The sequence below is a fragment of the Lynx canadensis genome, chromosome B1 (genome assembly GCF_007474595.2).
Source record: "Lynx canadensis isolate LIC74 chromosome B1, mLynCan4.pri.v2, whole genome shotgun sequence".
Taxonomy (NCBI): domain Eukaryota; kingdom Metazoa; phylum Chordata; class Mammalia; order Carnivora; family Felidae; genus Lynx; species Lynx canadensis.
Genome location: NC_044306.2, coordinates 204,750,213 through 204,770,011, shown reverse-complemented (window position 1 = coordinate 204,770,011; position 19,799 = coordinate 204,750,213). Strand labels below are relative to the sequence as shown.

Here is a 19,799-nt window from a genome sequence, read left to right as displayed (position 1 = left end):
TTCATAGCTTCTCCGCCACATAAGGACTTGGACTGTCCCTGGGGTAAGATGGGCTCTGGGAGGGCTGTGAGCGGACAGGGGACAGTGTCTGAGGATGATTTAAAACGGCCCTTCTAGGGGGCGCCAGGGTGGCTCAGTTGGTTAAGGGTCTGACTCTTGGTTTTGGCTCCGATCAGGATGTCACAGGTTTCGTGAATTGGAGCACAGAGCTTGCTTGGGATTCTCTCTCTTCCTCTCTCTCTCTCTGCCCCTCCCCTGCTCAAGCTATCTCTGTCTCTCTCAAAAGTAAATAAAACTTAAAAACATTTAAAACGGTCCTTCTGTCACAGCAGTGGTATTTACAATAGAACAGCCCAGGTGCCCCTACAGATAAATGGAGAAGCGGAAGGTGACCTATCCATACAGCGGAGTATCACTCACCTTAAAGGGAAGGACCTCCTGCCACCTGCCACCACGCGGATGAACCTTGAGGACACTGTGCTCAGTGAAATAAGCCAGTCACAAAGGGACAAACACTGTATGAGTCCACTTCTTTGAGGCCCCAAGAGCAGTCAGAGTCACAGCGACAAGTAGGATGGTGGGTGCTGGGGGTTGGGAGTTAGTGTTTAACGGGGACAGTGTCAGCTTGGGAAGATGGGGACGTCCTGGAGATGGAGGGCGGGGACGGCTGCACAACAGTGTGAACGTACTTAATGCCATTGAACTGGACACTTAAAAATGGTTAAAATGGTATATTTTATGTTACTGCATGTATGTATGCGTTACTGCAATGTAAAAAGGAAGGTACAGGGGTGGCCTGGGTGGCTCAGGTCATGATCTCGTGGTTGGTGAGACGCAGCCCTGGTGTCCGGCTCCGCACTGACAGCCCGGAGCCTGCTTGGGATTCTCTCTCCCTCCCTCTCCGCCCCTCCCCCACTCGCGGGCGAGCTCTCTCTCTCTCTCTCTCTCTCAAAATAAATAAACTTAAAAAAAATAAAGAAGTTAGAAGAAAAAGTCCTTCTGGCTGTTAGGGAGACTGGACCACAAGGGGGCGCAACAGGAAGACAGCGCGGTGAGTCAAGAGTCCGGAGGGGCGGCGGCCAGGGGCAGGGCCAGCGGCCATGGGATGGGGAGAGGGAGTCTGGGTGCTCTGAGAGTGGGGCAGACAGAACTTCTAGAAGGATTGCTGCAGGTTTGGTCCGAGCATCTGCAGGGACGGTCTGCCCGGACCTGAGACAGGGAAGGCCGGAGCATTTTATCTTGGGGTGGGGGTGGGGCAGCACACGGAGGGGTGAAATCAGGAGGTCGGTTTAGGACCTGCTGACATCGAGAAGTCAGCTGTCCACGTGGTGGCGTTCAGGAGGCGGCTGGACGTGGGATCCGAGGCTGCATGGCTGGTCTTCACAGCCGCAATCGGAAGCAGTCACAGAGGACGGGACCCTCAGGAGGGACATGAAGTGGGGGGCAAAGGTCTGCCCAGCCGCGCCCTGAGGGTGCAGGCGGAGGTGGAGCGCCGAGGGGAAGGGGACTGCGGGGGCTGCTGATGGTCACGTGTGTGTGGGGGGACTGAGGACCGTCCCCAGATTCCGCAGGTGGGTCAAGGCAGCGAGGATTCAGACAGAGCAGGAGTGGGCTCGAGAGAAAGAAGAGGTGCGGCGGAGGTGGGGTGGGGGCTCGCGGCTCGCGAGGTTTGTTTCGTTTGGATAGAAAATAAATCACAGCCTGTTCGCTAAAGAGAAGGCTCCAGTTGAGAGGGAACATCCGGTACCCTGAGGAGGGGCAGGGGGAGGCGGAGGGGGAAGCAGACTGCGGCGAGGGGACATCTCTGCTGGGGGGATGCAGAGAGACAGAGCACGCGTGGCCTCGGCACTCTAGACCCTGGCAGCCGCGAGGGCCGCCCGAGGTTCCATCCCCGACATCCCGCTGCCCCCTCGGGCGGCGCGGTCCCCCCGCTAGGGGGCGCACGGCCGCGGCAGGGGGTCTAGACCCCGGAGGGTCGGGTGGGAAGGTGCGATGAAGTGAGCCCAAAGGGGAGGATCCCGGGGCGCCGGCGAAGGGGGGGTAGGTACGCGATGATGGATCCGCGGTGTCGGAGGGACGCTGGGGACGCTGCGCACCGGCACCCGCTCCCCGCTGAGCAGAACGCGCCCGACAAGCCTGCAGCGGTGCGGGGAAGAACGTGGTTCCAAGAGCACCGCTGCCCGAGGTCCAGCCGGAGCCTTGCTTCTGGGTGGGCTAGTTCCCCCTCCGCGCGTGGACGCGGCCCTGTGCCTGTGCGCGGACGGGGGACCCGCGCAGGTCACAAGCTTGGGACCCATAGGTAGAAAAAGCCAATGCCGTGTGGCGTCGGCGCGCAGGTCTCAACCGAGTGGCCCCGCAAGAAGGCTCCGCCTTCTGGGCTCCGTCCGCGACCGGGACGTGGGGCTCCCGGCCAAGAAGGGCGCGGAAATGCGCACGTCCGGGAACGCGGCCCGCAGTCCCCCAGCCCCAGAGCCCCAGACCCGGAGCCCGGCCCGGCGTCCGCCCGACGGGGAAGAGGAGAGGGTGGCGGTCATGAGCGCGGGCCCCTCCCCTGGGTCAGGAAGCCCGCGTCCGGCCGGGGCCACAGCTGACCCCAGGCCCGGCGGAGGGGGGGGGAGGGCGTGCAGGCTCGGGAAGGGGGCCCGGCGCTGCCCCGAACAGCGTGGGCCGCTGGGCTCTCTGGCACTCACGCGGCCGGGACGTGGACCTGGGGCGCCTTCCCCGGAGGTGCTGGGCCTTGGAGGCAGCAAGCAGACGCCAGGTGGAGCCCATCCTTGCGAGAGGGAGCAGCTCCGCCCGGCGAGGACCTGAAGCCCGCGCGCATCGGGCACCTACTGGGGGGGGGGGGGCAAGCGAGGTTCTTTACTTCCAACAACCCTGCGCTTCCACGAGGGAGAAAAGGCTACAGAGAAGCCAAGCTACCCCTCCGAGGTCACACAGCCGGGGAAGGTGGTTGGACCTGGAGGCTGGGAAAGGCGGGCGGAAGGGGAGCGGCAAGTAGGTGTCCGTGCACGGAAGGTGGAGAGGAAGGACCTGGCGGGCCGGCGGGCTTCTTTCCTGGCCGGGAGGGTCGGGGGCCAGGCTGGGCCGAGTGAAGACCTGGGAGCGTGGATTCCCCACCGCCTCACGGCCTGGCTCGCTCCTGGCCCTGATCTCCCCGGGGCAATCCAACCCGACCGGACCCTACCGACCGGCGGGGAGCCTCCCCAGCTCCTAGAGTGCATAGAGCCCCACCCTCAGGATCGGCCCCAGGGACACCCCGAGACCCCGCACCGCTGGAAGCAAATTTCCCGCTTCCTCAGCTTGGTTCCCGCCGGCAGTGGCTCTGGAGGTTCTGCCCAGATGCCGCCTCCTCCCGGCAGCCCTCCCGACTCCAACGCCTGTGAGCCTGATGGGGGCTGCCAGCGCAGCTCCTGCCAGGGCTGAGAACTCGGAGTCTTGGACCTTCCGCGGTCCCTTTAAACTGGTGGTTCCCGCAGTCCCGGGGTTCCCATGACAACGACGGCGGAAGGGGGACCCGGGCGGGGTCTGGTCGGAGCGCATGCGCGGTACGCGCCCGACGCGGCACGTCTTCCCGAGTCGCCCGCGCTGCTGTCGCGGGGTCCCTGAACCGCGGTGAGGGCGGGGTGGGGCGTTCGCGGGCCCGGGGGGCGGGTCGCGGGCTCGGGGTGCAGAGGTGGGGGGTGGTCTTGGGACCTAGCTGAGGGCGGGGTGGGAGGGGTTCGCGAGCCCGGGAAGGGACGGGGCGGGGGGTCCATGAACGGCGGTGAGGGCGGGGTGGGAGGGGTTCGCAGGCCCGGGGATGGGGTGTCGAAGTGTGAGGGGTTCACGGGCCCGGGGCGGGGGTAGGATGGGGAGGTCCATAAACTGGGGTGAGGGCAGGGTGGGAGGGGTTCGCGGGCCCGGGGTGGGCGGGGTGGGGGGGTGTCCATGAACTGGGGTGAGGGCAGGGTGGGTGGGGTCCATGAGCCCGGGTGAGAGCCGGATGGGAGGGGTTCGCGAGCCCGGGAGGGGACGGAGCGGGGGGTCCATGAACCGGCGTGAGGGCGGGGTGGGGGGGGGTGTCCATGAGCCCGGGTGAGGGCGGGGTGGGAGAGGTTCGCGGGCCCGGGGTGGGCGGGGTGGGAGTCCGTGAACCCCGGTGAGGGCGGGCTGGGAGGGGGCGCGGGCGCGGGGGGCGTCGCCCAGGTGGGTGAACGGGTCGGGCTGACCCTTGTGCCTTGCTGCAGGGCGGCCCCGGCTCCCTGCGCTCGGCCATGGCCCCCCCGCCTCCGTGCAGGCTCCCGAGGTCGCTGCCGCCGTGGCTGCTGCTGCTGCTGTTGAGTGTGGCGCTGCTGGGCTCCCAGGCCCGAGCCGAGCCCGCCGCTGGGAGCGCCGTCCCCGCGCAGAGTACGTGCGTCGCGGAGGGTCCCCGCGGGGCCGTGACTCCACCCGGGTGTGCGGGAGCGCCGTGCCTCCCCATTGTTCCCGGCGCCCCTGCCGCGGTCCGGCGCTCGGGCCACCCCTTGGGTGGGGGGCGCACGGGTGGGACCGGGCTAGGGTCACGTTCTCGCCGCCCTGATGCGCATCTCCGTAGGCCGCCCGTGCGTGGACTGCCACGCGTTCGAGTTCATGCAGCGCGCCCTGCAGGATCTTCGGAAGACGGCCTACAGCCTGGACTCGAGGGTGAGCCTCTCTGGCCAGGAGGGGGCCTGGCCTGGCCGGAGCACTGGCTCAGGGTGCTGCCTGAGGGCGGGGACGGGGGTGGGGGTGGGGTAGGACCTCCCGCAGCGCCCGCGATCTTCCCGCCCTCATCTGGCACACCGTTTCCGGCCTCAGTGAGGGAGGGTGCCTCTCCTCCCCCAGGCCTCTCTGCCTTATTCCCCGTGAGCCCCACCGGGCACCGCCAGCCTCAGTTCAGCATTCCCTACGCGGGGCAGTGAGACCCAGTGGGGAGGGGAAACTGGGGCAGGGAGTCAGAAAGGGCTTGCTTGGTGGGGGAGGGTTGGGCAGAGCAGTCTGGTCTGGGAGGCTCCTCACTCCCCAGCCTCACCTGGGGAGGGACGAGTGTGCACACAGGGTCCCAGGGCACAGGGATCACCCTCCCAAATCTGGAATGAACACAGCCTCCCCACGTTCTCCTATGTCCTCGCTGTCCCTCGGTCTGGCGGGGGGCGGGGGGGGGATAGTTTTCTCTTAGGACAGAGATAGGTACTCTGGGGAAAGGGGAGAGTGTCCAAGAGTGGAAAGAAGGGGAGACCCCACTCTGATCTCCTTTTCTGGGCAGCCCCCCCCAGGGTTCCCCAGATTGAAGCCTAGACTGCCCCATCCTCTAGAGTCTGAGGCCAGGCTCCTGAGAGCAGCAGCCCCCAGCCCATCCTGGGCCGGTGCTGGGGGCAGCCTGGGAAGGGGCATGTGCATAGAAGGAGAGCGGGTGAGAAGTAGTCCAGGCCTGGGATCGGCGTGTGCAGGGCCCAGGGCAGGACTGCGGTGCTGGCAGAAACCACAGAGTCTCTTTCCCTCCTGGAAGAGGGGAGTGGGGAGGAGAGGAGGCCCACCCAGTAGCAGAGGGTCTGACAATCAGTGGTGGGGAGGCGGCGTCGGGGGGGCGTGGCGGCTCTGAGGTCTGGGGAGCTGGTGGAGGGTACTGCCTGTGGGTTTTGGGGGGAAACGGGCAGAGTGCCCACGGGAGCTGGTGGGGGGCAGCAGTCGTACAAGTGCCCTCCCTCACCGCCCCTTGTTGCTTTGCAGACGGAGACCCTCCTGCTGCAGGCCGAGCGCCGGGCCCTGTGTGCCTGCTGGCCTGCCGGGCGCTGAGGATCCTCAGACACCACTGTCCCCTCATCAATAAATGCCCAGCCCAGCACGCCGTGTCCTGTCTCCCTGTTCTGGCCACCACAGCCCACCTGCATCGCCCCCCGCGTCCCTGGGTGGGCTCCTCTGTGGGTCTTGGACCCCCAGCTGTCCCATTTGGGCTGAGGCCCACTGGGCACCTGCTGCACACCAGCGCCAGTGCCAAGCAGATGGGCGTGCGTGGCCACACGTGTGGACCTGGACCCACAGGCACCGTGGCCACTGCCAGTCCGCCTTCAGAGACCTGCTTCCTTGCCTGCCTGCCCTTGTTTTGAGGCCAGGGGAGCACAGAAGTTGGCCCGGTCCCCTGGAACAGCTGCCCCGGTGCTGAGCCCCCAAGGGCTCCCCTGCACTGTCCTGGGGATGGCTCTAGTGGGAGCTCCGTGGAGGCCCAGCCCGTGGACCCCCACGGAGCCTAGCCTGCCGTGGCCACTGGGAGAGGGAGGGCAGCCCCCCTCCCCGGGAAGGCTCCTCCGGGAAGGGAGGGCCGGCATGGTCCCCACGGTCTCCACCCAGCCTGCTGGGCCCCTCCCATAGCCTGAGCCCAGCTCCCGGGCACCAGAGAATTGGAATCCGGATAGGAGTGTTGTGCCTGTGGGTAACGGGCCCGTAGTCACCCACCCATGAATAGTGCCAGGCAGGAGGCCAGGTGTGTTGGCAGCTGTGGTGGGCAGGTGAGTGGGGGTTTCTGGTCCGGTCGGCTCCCAGAGAGGGGCTCCCGACTCTCCACCCTCAGCTTGTCCCTGTCAGGGTTTGTGCGCACACTTTCGCTCAGACCCTCCCTCTGGGCCTCTGAGCTCCTCAAGGCGGTGCTCCCACCCTGTGGCCTGTTGTGCCCTCAGTGCTTTTCCGCCTGCAAGTGCCTGGCCTGCAGGTGAGCACGCAGGTGTCTGGACCACGGTGAGCAAACCAGAGTCCTACCTTGGTCGCGGTGGGAGGTTGAGGTAACCGCCTTAGCAGCGACGGTGTCTCTAAAGCAGGCCAGGGAAAGACAAAGGGGTGCCGAAGCCACCTGAAGCTTAGGCCGGCTCTCGATTCTGGAAATGAGCGAGGTACACGGGGGTGGGGGGGGGGCATAGCATCAGAATTCTACTGTCCTGGGGCCCCAGGATGGAGCAGAGGGGTGGCTGAGGCAAGTGCCTCTTCCCCCGGGGCCCGCCCAGAGGGTGCTGGCGTTCCGTTGGCTGGCTTCGGTGGGGATGCACCCTGTGTTCTCTGCTTGGGTGGTCAGATGTAGCAAATACAGATCTGGGACCGGCGGGCACTTTTCAGTATAGAAAGTACAAGTGCTTCTAGCGTAAGTACTCTTTAAGTAGAAGCATGTCCCGTGCAATATTTCGGACATATTTATACTACAAGTTATTCATATATCCAAAATTTAAATTTAATTGGGCATCCTGTATTTTGTGGGCAGCCACAAGCCCTGGCACAAATTGGGGTTTCTATTACTGTGAAAGATCAGGCTGGCCAAGGGAGCACTGGTGCCCTGGGAGCACCCTTGGGGAGGAAGTAGGGGCCCGGGCCCCGCAGGCAGGGCCTGGAGTGGCAGGTGGAGGGGCCGGGATGCTGCTGTGCCTGCCGTGCTCGTCTTGGGGTATGTTCTGGACCCCTCAAGGTGACAGAGAGGTCCAGGGAGCAACTGGGTAGATGTGCCTGGGAAAGGGGCTGGGGAGAGAAGGTCAGGAACACAGGTGCTGGCCGAGACCCTGTGGCCTGGGGGCGGCCAGAGCAGAGGTGAGCGCCAAGAGGGAAGAGAGATGAGGGGCCCCAGAGGAGAGGGGGCAGCCATGAGGCAGGAAGAGCCCAGAGACAGGTGAGGGCTTTGGTTAGAAAGGAGGGGTCAACGTGTCACGTGCTGCTGAGGTCAAGCAAGGGCCAAGCCTGGTTCTGGACCACCAGAACAAACACCGGTCGTTGTCGACCTTGGTAAGAGCAGGGTCAGTTGTGGGTGGGGAAGGCCTGAATGGAGGTTTCGTGGCGGGGAGTGGAGGTGGGGAGAGTCGGCACGGACAACTTGCAAGTTTAGTCTTGCGAGGCTAACAGCCGTCCCGGAGCCGGGACGTGGCTTTCCTGCGCATCTGAGGCAGAGTCCATCAAGGGCACTTGCCACGACTGTGTGTAAACATGACTCTCCCCTAAGCAGTGAACTGGAAATGAAGTATCTCTACGACAGCTTTTGTGTTTTCTGGGCTTGATGTTGCCTCAGTGTCTCAGTGCTGTCTGCCGTTGTCACATCCTCACCTTCAAGTCACTCCTCTGCCCCTTGCCAGGCCCTTGCCCTCCTGCTCCCAGCCAGCTGGGCACTCCTACTGCCCACTGCCTGCCCTGAAGGGGTAGAGCCCCTGGTTTAGAGCCCTGCCTCCTAGACCTCGCACCATTCTCCACGTTGCATGTCTTCAAGTATCTTCCTAGAAAGCACTGTGGTAAGCGAACTTTCTGAGCTGGCCCGTCTGAAGACAGCTTTTGCTTGCGTGTTCAATTCACAGCCCTTCCGACCTCAGGGCCTTTGCGCAGGCTGTCACCACTCCATGGAGTTACCCACTTGGCCTCCTCCTTGACCTGTTCAGTCTTGAGTCCCTTACAGCACCTTCCTTTGGTTTGTTTGTCCCAGTGTCCATCTCTTTCATTAGTTTATTTCCTGCCCCTCCCTCACTGGATTGGAAAGCCTCAGAACAGGGCTTTGTTCTTTTCAGGGCCCAGTAGAGGGTGGGCACTCACTGAACCTGTGTGCAAGGAAGGATGGGTGCTGGGGCATGAACTCGGGTGAGGAGCTTGAGCAGTTTGGGTCCACCCGCCTCCGGCTGCTGGCAACCGGTGCCTGCCGGGAGCTTTGTTCCCTCCCCACCCAGGCAGCTCTGGGGACTGAGGTCCACGCAGGGTGCTGGGCGGGCTTCACTCAGCACTCAGTCCCTTAGCTTGGGGCAATAATAATAATCACTACTGCGCCCCACCCCCTTTTCTCCTGGGGCAGCGCCCGTCAGTTGCACACGGACTTCCCATCTCATCTGTTTTTCTTCTTTTTTTCTTCCTACCCCCTGGTCTTTTGGTTCACTTCCCTGGAGACCCCTTGGCCTTCCTCCAGCACTCCCACCCACCTCTGTCGCTTCCCAGGCCCCTGTACCTCTGACTGCCAGCGAAGCTTCAGGCTCAGTCCCCAGTTCTCCCCCCGCAGGGAGGGACCGGCTGGCCCTTGCCACATTCTCGGAGGACGTGGGTCTGCCCCTAGATGGACCCAAGGGTCCCTCCACCTGGGGTGAGGACTATTATGCTAATGCACCATCCGGTGTTTGGCGCCCTCCCCCTGCAGCTTTTGGAGTCCGGGAGGGGTCCCGCCCCCCCCCCCCCCCCCCCCCCCACCTCCCTTGGGCCCCTGCCTAGCTCTGACTGCAGTGTCCAGACCCGAGGGGCTCGGGGTGGGACTGCAGGTGGTCGGGGCAGCCTTGGCGTTGCGGGTGGGGAGGAGACTCTGGGCAACAGCAGCCAGAGGGGTGCCCGGGAAAATGGGCGGGGAGAACAGACTGGCCCGACCTCGCCGACCCTTGATTTCTTTGTCTGTGAAATGGGTTCCTCATGCGGGCAGAGGGTGCACAGGGGGCACCCTCACGTCACCCGGGAGGAAACGGGCTCATTGGCGGGCCTGGGAGCACTCTGCAGCCTGTGCAGGCTTCCCTTTAAGGCCACCCCTACTCAGAGTGCTAAAGCCCAGGCCATGATGTCTCCAACACCTTCCAGGTGGCTGTCCCTGGGGTCCAGCTCTGCCCCTTGCAAGCTGAGTCTGGCTGCCTCCTCCCCACCTCGTCCCAGCACTCTGCAGGGCCCTCTAGACCAGGAAGCAGCAGCACTAGGCTAGTCAAGCCATTATGGTCCCCGTGGCGGGGGGTGGGGGGGGTGGTGGCTTTCAAGGACTTGGGCCACCAGGAGGGAGGAGCCTCTGCAGATGCAGAGCTGAGGGGCCACCAGAATCAGGCTGAGTGGAAGTCCAGGTCCTTTTCTCCATTGGCTCTTGGGGGCCAGGGGAGGGGTAGCCTCAAGCCCAGGGTCTGGGGGTGAGGTGGGTTGGGTGGTAGCCAGCAAAGGCTGTGGCCCTACAGGGGCTGGGCCACTCTGCACCGAGGGACCTCTTCACACCAAGTCTGGGATCAGAGGTCAGGGATCAGGGCACTGCGCAGGAGCTCCTGGGCCCTGGACCCGGTCCTCCCTCCTCCTGGCCCCATCACAGCACAACAGTGTCCCCCAAATCCCTGATACGGTGTTCAAGACTCAAGTCCCAAGCTCCACCACCCCTTGCTCTGAAGCCGCATCAGCTGCCCCTCTCCATTCCTTGTTTTTCCCGCCTGGACCCCTTGCTAATGGTGTCGGCTTTGCAACACTTCTGCCATGCACCTGGGCAACCTCAGGACACCCTGGAGCCTGGTCCCCCAGTGGCTGGTCCGAGCTTCCGGCAGCACTCAGGCAGCACACGGAAGGATTTCTGAGTGGATCCGTGTGCTCCTGTGAGAGGCTCCATGACTCCACTTTCCTCTCCTGGAGGACAACCGCCAGACAAATCCTGGCATCTGGGAAACATGATGTGAGCTGGCTTCCCGTTTGCCCCCTCCCGCCACGGCCCTCGCATTGGCGATCCTGGCCTCGGACCAGTTCAGCTCCTGGGTGCAGGGTCCTCCCCACTCTGCGGGGGTCCCTTGGCGTGACGCTGGCGAGGGCTAGTCCCCTTCCCTGCCTCTAGGTGGTCGTAGCGGCCTCGCTGGGCCCCAACGCAGGTCGAGGGTCCTTAGGCCTGGTGCCCTAGGTCTCGACTCCAACCCTGAGGGTGCGGTAAACTCAGCTCTAGGCTGCCCTGCGGGGTCACCGCGGGGAACGCGGGGCGACGCGGGAAAGGACGCGGGGAAGGGGAGCACAGTAGCAGGGGGGCTGGGTTCAAAAAGAGTTAGAGGGGGGATCTGGGACCACCTGTCCCGCACCCTCACCCTCACCAACCATCACACCCCCAGCCCGCAGCGTCGGCAGGCAGGTAGAGCTCGCGGGGACCGGGGAGACTCAGCAAGAACCACCCCCCCACCCCCCCCCCCCCGCCCCGCCCCGCACCTGCACCGAGATCTTGGAGCGCATGCGCGGGCCGAGGAGGGCGGGGGGCCGGGCCGGGAGGGGTCCTGCGGGCCCAGCGCCCCCCGTGCCCGCTGCGGGAATTCGGTGTCGGAGCAGAAGGTTGCTGAGCTGCGCCCGGACGCGAGGGGCTGCGAGCGACCTGGGCATCGGCGCCTGCTCCGACCGCGCACCCGCGCGTCCAGCCCGTGTGGCCCCGGGCGCGGGTTCCCAGGGGCGCCAGGCCCGGGAAGCCGCGGCTCCGGTCCTCAGGGCCCCGGCCGGGCGTCGCATTCAGACAAAGGGGCAGGAGATGGAGATGGTTCCGTGACTGAGCCCGGCGGCCGAAGAGGAGGAGGACGCGGCGCTGCGGGCTCCAACGGCCCGGCCCCAGGACCCGACGCTCCCAGGCTCGCGCGGAGGGGTGGCGGCGCGGAGGTGCCGGGGCCGGGCGGGCGGAGCCCCGCCAGGAGCCCCGAGGAGCGCCCCCTCCGGGCCGGGAACCCCGGCCGCGCGCTCGCTCGTCCCCGGCCACCTCGCGGGGCTCGGCCGCTCCGTCGTGCCCCGGGCTGCCCCGCGCCGCCCCCGCCCAGGCGCACTCCCGCCGGCCGCCCGCACCGGCCGCGGCGCAGCGCCCAAGTGTGCCATCGGGCGGGCGCGGAGGCGGTGTCTGCTCCCACCCCCGAGATCACATGGTGACCCTCGGCAGCCAATGCAGTGGACGCTAGGACCCTGCGGGACCCCGGGCGCCGCGACTGCACCGGCGCCGCTGCATTATAAATACTTCTCCAAAATGCGGCGCAGCTCCCTGCGCGCGCCCCGGCCGCCCGCCGCCTCCGCCCCGCGCCCCTGAGCCTCCGCCGCCGCCGCCGCCGCCGCCGCCGCCACCGCCGCCGCCGCCGCCGCCGCCGCCGGTCCGAGGGCGCCGCGCCCTTGCCCTGGGCCCGGGCTGTGCCCGCCCGCAGCCCGGCCCGCGTCCCCGCGCTGCGCCGCCCGGCCGGGTGCATGCATTGTGGGCCTCCCGACATGGTCTGCGAGACGAAGATCGTGGCCGCCGAGGACCATGAGGCGCTGCCGGGGGCCAAGAAGGACGCGCTGCTCGCCGCCGCCGGCGCCATGTGGCCCCCGCTGCCCGCCGCGCCCGGGCCGGCCGCCGCGCCCGCCGCGCCCCCTCCCGCGCCCGGCCCCCAGCCCCGCGGCGGCGCGGGGGGCGCGGGGCCGCCGGGGGGGCGCGGCGTGTACATCCGCGAGTTCCGCGCGGCCGAGCAGGAGGCGGCGCGCCGCATCTTCTACGACGGCATCATGGAGCGCATCCCCAACACGGCCTTCCGCGGCCTGCGGCAGCACCCGCGCACGCAGCTGCTCTACGCCCTGCTGGCCGGTCAGTGCGCGGGGGACCCCGCCGCGCTCCGCCTGCCGCAGTCCGCGCCCGCCCGTCCCCCTCACCCCCGGGGACAGACGCACAGGACCCCCCGCGCCCCGCTCGCCCCCACCGCGGGGCCCGGCCCCGGGAGGGAAGCCCACCCCTCGGGCCCCCTCATGCCTTCTCGCACGCGCACGGACGCGCACCCGCACGCCATCGGCTTTCTGCGGTGGCCTGGGGCGAGGTGGCCCCCGGCGGCGGCGGCGGCGGCGGCGGCGGCGGCGTCCGGGCTCTTGGCCAAGGCGCGCCGGGTGGGGGCGTGGGAACGAGCGCCGGCGGAGGGTAGGGGGCCGCGGGCGGGGGGAGAGGGAGGGGGAGAGCCGGGGTCTCCACCTGCGTCCCCTCTCGGTCCGGCCCCGCCTCTCCGGTCCCGTCCGCGGTCATCCCGGGTGGGGGCGGGGTGGCGGCAGGTAGCGCCCGCTGCTGAGGCTCCGCGCCTGGCGCGTGTAACTATATATAATCCGCGGGGCGGGGGAGGCTGCCTCGGCGGCTCCAAGTGCTAATTTATGAGGGGAAGACAGCCAGCTCCCCCGGGTGCCGGGGGAGGGTGAGTACCGAGGAGGCAGAGCGAGGGGGCCGGGGGGGGGGGGGGGGGGGGCAGCCCCCGCGGGGGCTTTGAGGCCTTTTCCGTGGAGCCCCGGAGGGCGGTTGCCCCCATTTCACAGATGAGCTTGAGGCCGGGGGTGGTTGCTCTCCCAAGGTCACGCAGCAAAAGTGACTTGCACTGCAGGCGCGTCTGTCTCCTGGCAGCCTAGATGGGTCTGGAAACCATCTCGGGCTTCCCTCCCTCATCCCCCCACCCTCACCTCAGAACACTGGGGGGCTGGCCCTGGGGCCCTCTGCCGGAAGGTGCCCCCTGCGACTCCCCGAGTTTACAAGGTGGGACAGCCTGTCCGAGCCTCGCTCGAGTGCGCAGGGGTGTGTGCACGGCCGCTGCCACATGGGGGCCACATGGGCGGTGGGCACGGGCCACGAGGAACCCCGCCTGGGGGGCTCTTCCTGCCAGCCATGGAAGGCGGCTGCCCAGAAGCCGCCGCTGTGCTCAGAGCGGTTAGAGATCCCGTGATGTCAGGTTACCGAACAGCGCGTCCTGACGGTGGGAAGTTTGCCGCGAGGGAAGAGAGGGAGAGGCCGGCAGGCCGACCCGCTGCTCCCGCGGAGAAGCGGCCGCGGCGTGCTGGGCGCATGTGCCCGGCTGGCTTGTTTAGCAGGGAGCTGCGGGGGGGGGGGGTCTCTCCCCCAGCCCGGGGTCGCCCGCTCCGCCCGCTGCTCACCGGGGCCCCCCTCTCCCCGCAGTGCTGTGTTTTGCCCTGACCCGCTCGCTGCTGCTGACGTGCCTGGTGCCGGCGGGGCTGCTGGGCCTGCGGTACTACTACAGCCGGAAGGTGGTCCTCGCCTACCTGGACTGCGCTCTGCACACGGACATGGCCGACATCGAGCAGTACTACATGAAGCCCCCCGGTGAGTCGCCTGTCTCCGGCCCCTTCCTCGCCCCTGCCACCGCCCCTCCTTCCGTTAGGGCCACCCTCACGCCGCCAGCCGCCCCGGGGACTGGCCTGGGGGGACAGACCGGGCCTGGGCGGGCCTGGGCTGGCGCACCCGGGGCCCTGAGTCTTCTGGGTGGGGGCTTGGGGGGGGGGGGGGGAGTTGGGGGGGTTGGGGGGGGGGGGTTGGGGGTGCAGAGGGCCGGCAAGGGCTGGGGGAGGCAGAGCTAGGTCCTTGGTGCCGAAGCAAGGCCCCGGAGCGTCTGCACAGACCCCAGGCCTCTGTCCTGCGTCCCGTGGGGGCGGGTGCGTGTGTCCTGAGCCGGCCCTGGGCAACGCTGCCTTCCGGATGCCCTTTGCCCGGTGCCTGCTGCTCAGAGCGGGTGGCATCTTTCTCGCCTCTCCTCGGGCCCCTCTGCTGTGCTTTGCTGGATCTTGGGCTGGCCTGGAGCGGCCAGGGCCCTGGCGGAGGGGGACCTCATGGTGGCGAGAAGGTTCTTTGTGGGGTCGCTGAGGGCTGTGAGCCCTGCAAGAGCAGGGGTTCTCAGTCTTGCCCCCACTTCTGGTTTCTGGGCCAGTTAGTGAGGTAGAGGGTCTTGCCGCAGCCCCCGGGCTTCTGTAGAAGGAGGGCCTGGGTCTGGTCTAGAAGGGTCTGCAGCCCTTGGGGGCTGTCCTCTGTCCTCCGGGCTGGTCCTGAGGCAGGCTGGGTCCTGGGAGGCAGGGCCACATGTCTTTCTCCATGTCCTGAGCTAGCTGGAGGAGGGAGCCTGCGTCTCAGCCCTCTGGGGTGTTGGGGTCTCCCAGGTGGCAGAGGGTTCCTAGGCCGAGGAGAGGGGACCGTGTGGCCTGAACGGTTGGTGAGCTCTAGGGAGGAGCTGCGGGTCACGGGGACAAGAGCAGCAAGGCTTCCGGAGCAAGGGTGCCCCACCTTGGCACCACCAGCCCCTGGCCCACCAGCCCCAGCCTGTGGTGCCCTGTCCTGCCCTGTCCCCACCCCCATTCCCAGCCCTTTGGCACCTTCGGTTTTCCTGGCCCCTTTCCTCAGCTTGAACTCAGCATCTTCTCGGCCTCCACGGAGTCCCAGCTTCTGCAGAAGGGCAAAGCCCACCTAGCTGGTGCCAAGGCCCAGGCTGCAGGAGCGGATCGGGGCTCGGGCTGGGAGCTGGGAGGACTCTGCTGTCGGCCCTGCTCTTTCTGGGCCATGGTCTCCCTGGGTGTGAGTGCAGGGTGTGCCCTGCTCCCCCCGGAGACGTCCAGTAGGTTGCAGGAAGGGGCCCCGGGGGCAGGGAGGCTAGCCGACGCGGCCGTGCGGCTCGGGGTACAGGGAGATTTGGTCTGGCCTGGGTGTGTGGGGGGAGCCAGAAACCCTGACGGTGGGCAGGCCGGCTGGTAGGGGTCCATGAGGGCGGGGGGGCCCTCGGCCGTTCCTGAGCTCTGGCTACAGGCCAGGTGTCAGTATGGCAGGGAAGGAGACGGGAGACCCTGTGGCCAAGCTGACGGGCTGATGGGGGCCTGCTGGCAGACAAGACAGTGGGGGACCCTTGGGGGTCGGGCAGAGGGGTGAGATCCCTGGGCAGGGTCGGGTGCAGAACCTTTCCGGGGGGACAGTTTGGCCACTCAAGGGGAGAAGGTGGGGGTGGTTGGTGGAAGACCTGGCCACAGGCAGGGCGCGTGCAGGGGGGGCTGCTCAGAGTGGACACCCCTGTCGGTCAGCCCCTGCCTCCTGTGGCGTCTGGGCTGGTGGTCAGCAGAGGTGACCAGGCGGGCTCTGTGGCCCGTGCTCTGCAGGCCTTCTCCTCCCGGTTGATTGTCTCTCCTCTTGCTTCTCCCCTCATCCCCCTTTGGTCTTTGTCCTCCTCTTCCCGCCCTGCGTGGGGCTGTGATTGGTCCAGGCCGTGGGTGGGGACGGCTGGCCTGGCCACTGGGTCGCTGCCCAGGCGAGGCCAGGGTCAGTGGGGAGCGTGCAGTGGTGCCCACGTCCATCCATCCTGGTTTTCCACTTGGACCTTCTCCTGAGCCTACCGAGGATCTGCTTCTGTGTCCTGATCCAAGCAGGTCACGGGGCTCCCGGGCTCTGCAGCTCCCAACCCAGGAGAGTGGAGGCCACAGAGCTGGCAGGGCCTGAGGCCTCTGAGGCCTCCTGAGGCCCCCCGGGGGCATGGCTCCCAGAGGGGTCCCGCTGCCCTGGCCTGTCCCCCCAGGCCCCCTGAGGCCCCCACTGTAGGGGTGCTTCCGGATGTACCCCCACGGCACCTGCCTCTCCCCAGCTGCCCGCTGTGGACACACGGCAGCCAGTGTGCAGAGTCCCAAGGGGCCGGGGGCCAGGGCAGGTCAGCTGCACCTGTGGCCTGTCCGTGGCCATCCGCCGCCATCCAGGAATTCGTTCTGGGGGTGGCCGGGCAGAGGAGGGCTGTGTCTGGCCGAGGCCTGCCCAGCTCTTGGTCTCTGGGGGAGGGACTCGGGCCCAGGGCCGCAGCGGGCGGCGGGCAGGCCGGGCCCGGCCCTTTCCACTCAGAGGGGGCTCTGGAGGGGCAGCCGTGTCACCCAGCAGCTCTGACTGCCCTGTCCCTGCAGGCTCCTGCTTCTGGGTGGCCGTGCTGGATGGCAACGTGGTGGGCATCGTGGCGGCGCGGGCCCACGAGGCAGACAACACGGTGGAGCTGCTGCGCATGTCCGTGGACTCGCGTTTCCGTGGCAAGGGCATCGCCAAGGCGCTGGGCCGCAAGGTGCTGGAGTTCGCTCTGGTGCACAACTACTCGGCGGTGGTGTTGGGCACGACGGCCGTCAAGGTGGCCGCACACAAGCTGTACGAGTCGCTGGGCTTCAGACACATGGGCTCGAGTGACCACTACGTGCTGCCCGGCATGACCCTGTCGCTGGCCGAGCGCCTCTTCTTCCAGGTCCGCTACCACCGCTACCGCCTGCAGCTGCGCGAGGAGTGACCGCGTCCCGCCTGCCCGCCCACCTGCCGCCCCGGCCGCCCCGTCCGCCTGTGCCCGCCTGCCCACCGCCCGGGCCCGCTTCCAGACGCTCACCTTGGCGTTCGTGTTGGGTTTTCCCTTTTCAACATCGCGCGGTTCTCTGGCTGGTTCTCCGGGGCTGTGGGGCTGTTGCTCGTCTGTGACACTTTCGGGGCTAGGCCCCTTGCCCTCTCCGGCCTTCCGGGGCTGCACCCTGAAGAGTGACAGCATGGACCGCCACGCGTCCACACGGCTGCTTGGCCTCTGCTCCAGGGGCCTCTTCCCGCCCACCGCCATCAGGGCAGGCCCAGCCTGGCCCACCAAGCACAGGACCTCCTCGACGAGGCCCCCCCCCCCCCCACCCGCCCAGCAGACCCCTGGCCACCGGCCAGGCTATGGCTCAGCTGTCGGCTCCCGGGAGGCGTGGCCTGCTGGGCCGGCCGGCCGCTGCCCCACGGGCACGGAGCTAGCCGCGGGTCCCGCTTTGCTCTGTGCATGCTGAGGACACGGCCTGGCTGCAGCATGCCGCATGCCCCCCGGCCTCCCGCCCTGCTGCCCTGCTCAGACTGGGCCTAGACTGGTGAGCGCCCCCTGCCCGGCCTTTGAGCTAGCCACGGCAGCCCGCCTGCCCTGGGGGGGGGGGGGGGGGCGTGCCTATCTCTCGCCGCCCGCCCCTCGCTCCACCCAGCCCAGCTTTGCTTTGACATGGAGTCACATTTCTTTCCTTTTGGTCCCTGCCCCTCCCCTCCCTGCCCCAGCTTTGCTGACTGGCATCCTCACCCACGTGTGGTTCCCGTAGCAACCTGTCGCACAGCCTGGTCGGGGTCCTTCAGGAGAGCAGGGTGGGGAGGCAGTCACGTGGTCGCCTCTCCCCAGTGCCAGCTAGAGTACGGTGGCCTTCCCCAGACCTCCCCGAGGGCCACCCTGCCTCGCGGCTGCTGGGTTCTGCCCTGTGAATGTTACTTTGCTCAGCCAGGCCGCTGCCAACACCACTGAGCCCACAGCTTCTCCCAGCCTGAAACCGACCTGTTTTTTAATAAGTTATTTAGACAGAATAGCACTCTGCATGACTTTAATTCTTGGGACAAAACGGTAGTTTATACCTTCACGCGCACACACACACACACACACACACACCTGTCTAGAATATGCACTACTTCTGGCCCAGTTTGGTGGGGGTGGGTGGCCGGGTGGGTGGAGGGTTTCAGATTTTGAAATCTGGAGGGAGAACCCTGACTTAGCATTCTTTCCCCCTAAAGAGCATTCCTGGTTTGTGGGGAGCTTCTGGGCTGCCCTGTCCAGCCTTGGCTCGTAGGACTGAACTCAGGATGGCAGCAGGTTCCCCCCGATGCCTTTGGGAGGAGCGAGCGCTGTCTGCCTTGGCTGGGGGGGGGGGAGGCGGTACCGGCGTGCCTGTGTCCCCCCTCCCCCCGCCTCTCCCTCTCAGGTGGGAGGTGGCTGTCAGGCGTGGGGTAGCCTGGACGGGGGAGGAAAGGGGCGGATGGCAGGGCCCACTTGTCCAGCTTGTGAGTCTGGACCCGGCCGTGGGGGCAGGAGGGGCATGAATACGGCCACCGAGGCCCCTCTACTTGGTGGGGTGAGGAGGGGGGGTGGCAGGCACAGTGGGCCGCTGAGCTCGGTCCCGTGTGTGGGACACAGAGGGGACGTTCTTAAAAAGGCACTCCGGAAATCAGCAGACGAGTAAAACGAGCCCAGTTTCCCGAGGGGCCTTTTGTGCCTCAGCAATTGAGATATTTGCAGAACATTGTACAGACCCCACTGTCCCCTGTACATTTCTCCCCGGTGGCGTCCAGTCCCCGCTTGGGGATGGGAGTTTTGTAGACTGTACAGAAATCGGCACCCTATTTTCTTGCAGCTCTCAGATTTTGTTAATCTGGATTATACAGACAGACGTAAAGTGTTTTAGCAAAATGGAAAACAAACAGTTGTGCCTTTTTCCTCTTTTTGTTCGGATTGGTTTGGGCTTGGGGCGGCCTCAGTTGGCGTGGGGCGTGGCGGGGGCTGCGGCTGGGCTGAGGCCTGGCCGGGCAGGAAGGGCAGGTGGGGGCCGCGCGGGGTCAGCATGGTGGGTCGTGTCTTGTCAGTGGCAGCTTGGGGACGCTGCCAGCTTCCATTGATCCTGTGCCTTTGGAGCCTCTGGTCCCTGGTGTCGGGACTCGTGGGGTGGGTGGGGGCCGCTGGAGCCCCGGTGGGGCTGGGGCTCCGGAGCTGCCGGCATCTGGTTGACGCTGACCACAGTCCGTCACTGGGGTTGCTCCTGGGCAGAGGCGTGGCCCTCCGCTGCCCTGCTGGCCTCTGTCCGTCCGTGTGGGGTCTGTGGGCTGGGTGGGCTGTGGTGTCTTTCCCAGGTGGACGGCCCAGAGGGTAGGGACACTGGCTGGACTCCGCACCTTTCTTTACTGCCCTTCCACTGCCGCCAGGACTTGGGAGAGATGCCGGGGGGGTGGGGGGGGGGGAGCATGACAGGGTGGCCGTGTGTCTGGAGCCCAGATGCCCAGCTGCTGTGGGCACAGGCACCTGTGTGCTCAACAGGCTGGGTGCCCCCCACGCCTGGGACAGGGCCTTCGCCTGGCCAGCGTGCGGTGCAGCGGGGCCCGAGGATCACTGGGGGAGCAGATCCCCCGTCTGTCCCCTGGGCCACGCTGGTGGAGGATGCCTGTCTCTGGCTCGCCACCTCCCGCCAGCCTGGGAGCTAGCCGCTCCACAAACGTGCACTGAGATGTGAATTTTACACATTTGTAGAAATTCTGACGTTACTTCTTCTACCTCTGTGAAGCATCCTCCTGGGGCCCTGCTCCCTCTCCCTGCTGGCCTCCTAGGCCTCCCCGGGGCGCCTGCCGAGGCCCAGGAAAAGCCAGCCCCCAGGCTTGGCACCCATGCTCAGGAGACAGGGCTCCCAGGACTTTCGGAAGCCTCTGTTTTTGGACTGGAAAGCAGGAGGTGGAGTGTTCCAGAAGGTCTTTGTTAGATGAGCCTGAGACATAGACCCGATGGGTA

At 66.7% G+C, this 19,799-nt stretch overlaps 2 protein-coding genes across 2 annotated transcripts; both read left to right on the top strand.

The window, feature by feature from the left end:
- The first annotated feature begins 3,549 nt into the window (after nucleotides 1-3,549).
- CB1H4orf48 (chromosome B1 C4orf48 homolog) lies at nucleotides 3,550-5,845 on the top strand. The gene is made up of 4 exons (XM_030311967.1): nucleotides 3,550-3,615; nucleotides 4,230-4,389; nucleotides 4,577-4,665; nucleotides 5,731-5,845. Exons 2-4 carry the CDS (start codon nucleotides 4,257-4,259, stop codon nucleotides 5,794-5,796), a joined length of 288 nt encoding a protein of 95 aa, XP_030167827.1. The 5' UTR covers nucleotides 3,550-3,615; nucleotides 4,230-4,256; the 3' UTR covers nucleotides 5,797-5,845.
- Nucleotides 5,846-11,918: 6,073 nt separating this feature from the next.
- On the top strand, nucleotides 11,919-18,726 carry NAT8L (N-acetyltransferase 8 like). Its single transcript, XM_030314362.1, has 3 exons — nucleotides 11,919-12,295; nucleotides 13,634-13,798; nucleotides 16,396-18,726. The coding sequence occupies exons 1-3, from the start codon at nucleotides 11,920-11,922 to the stop codon at nucleotides 16,761-16,763; spliced, it is 909 nt and encodes a 302-aa protein (XP_030170222.1). The 5' UTR covers nucleotide 11,919; the 3' UTR covers nucleotides 16,764-18,726.
- Nucleotides 18,727-19,799: the final 1,073 nt, after the last annotated feature.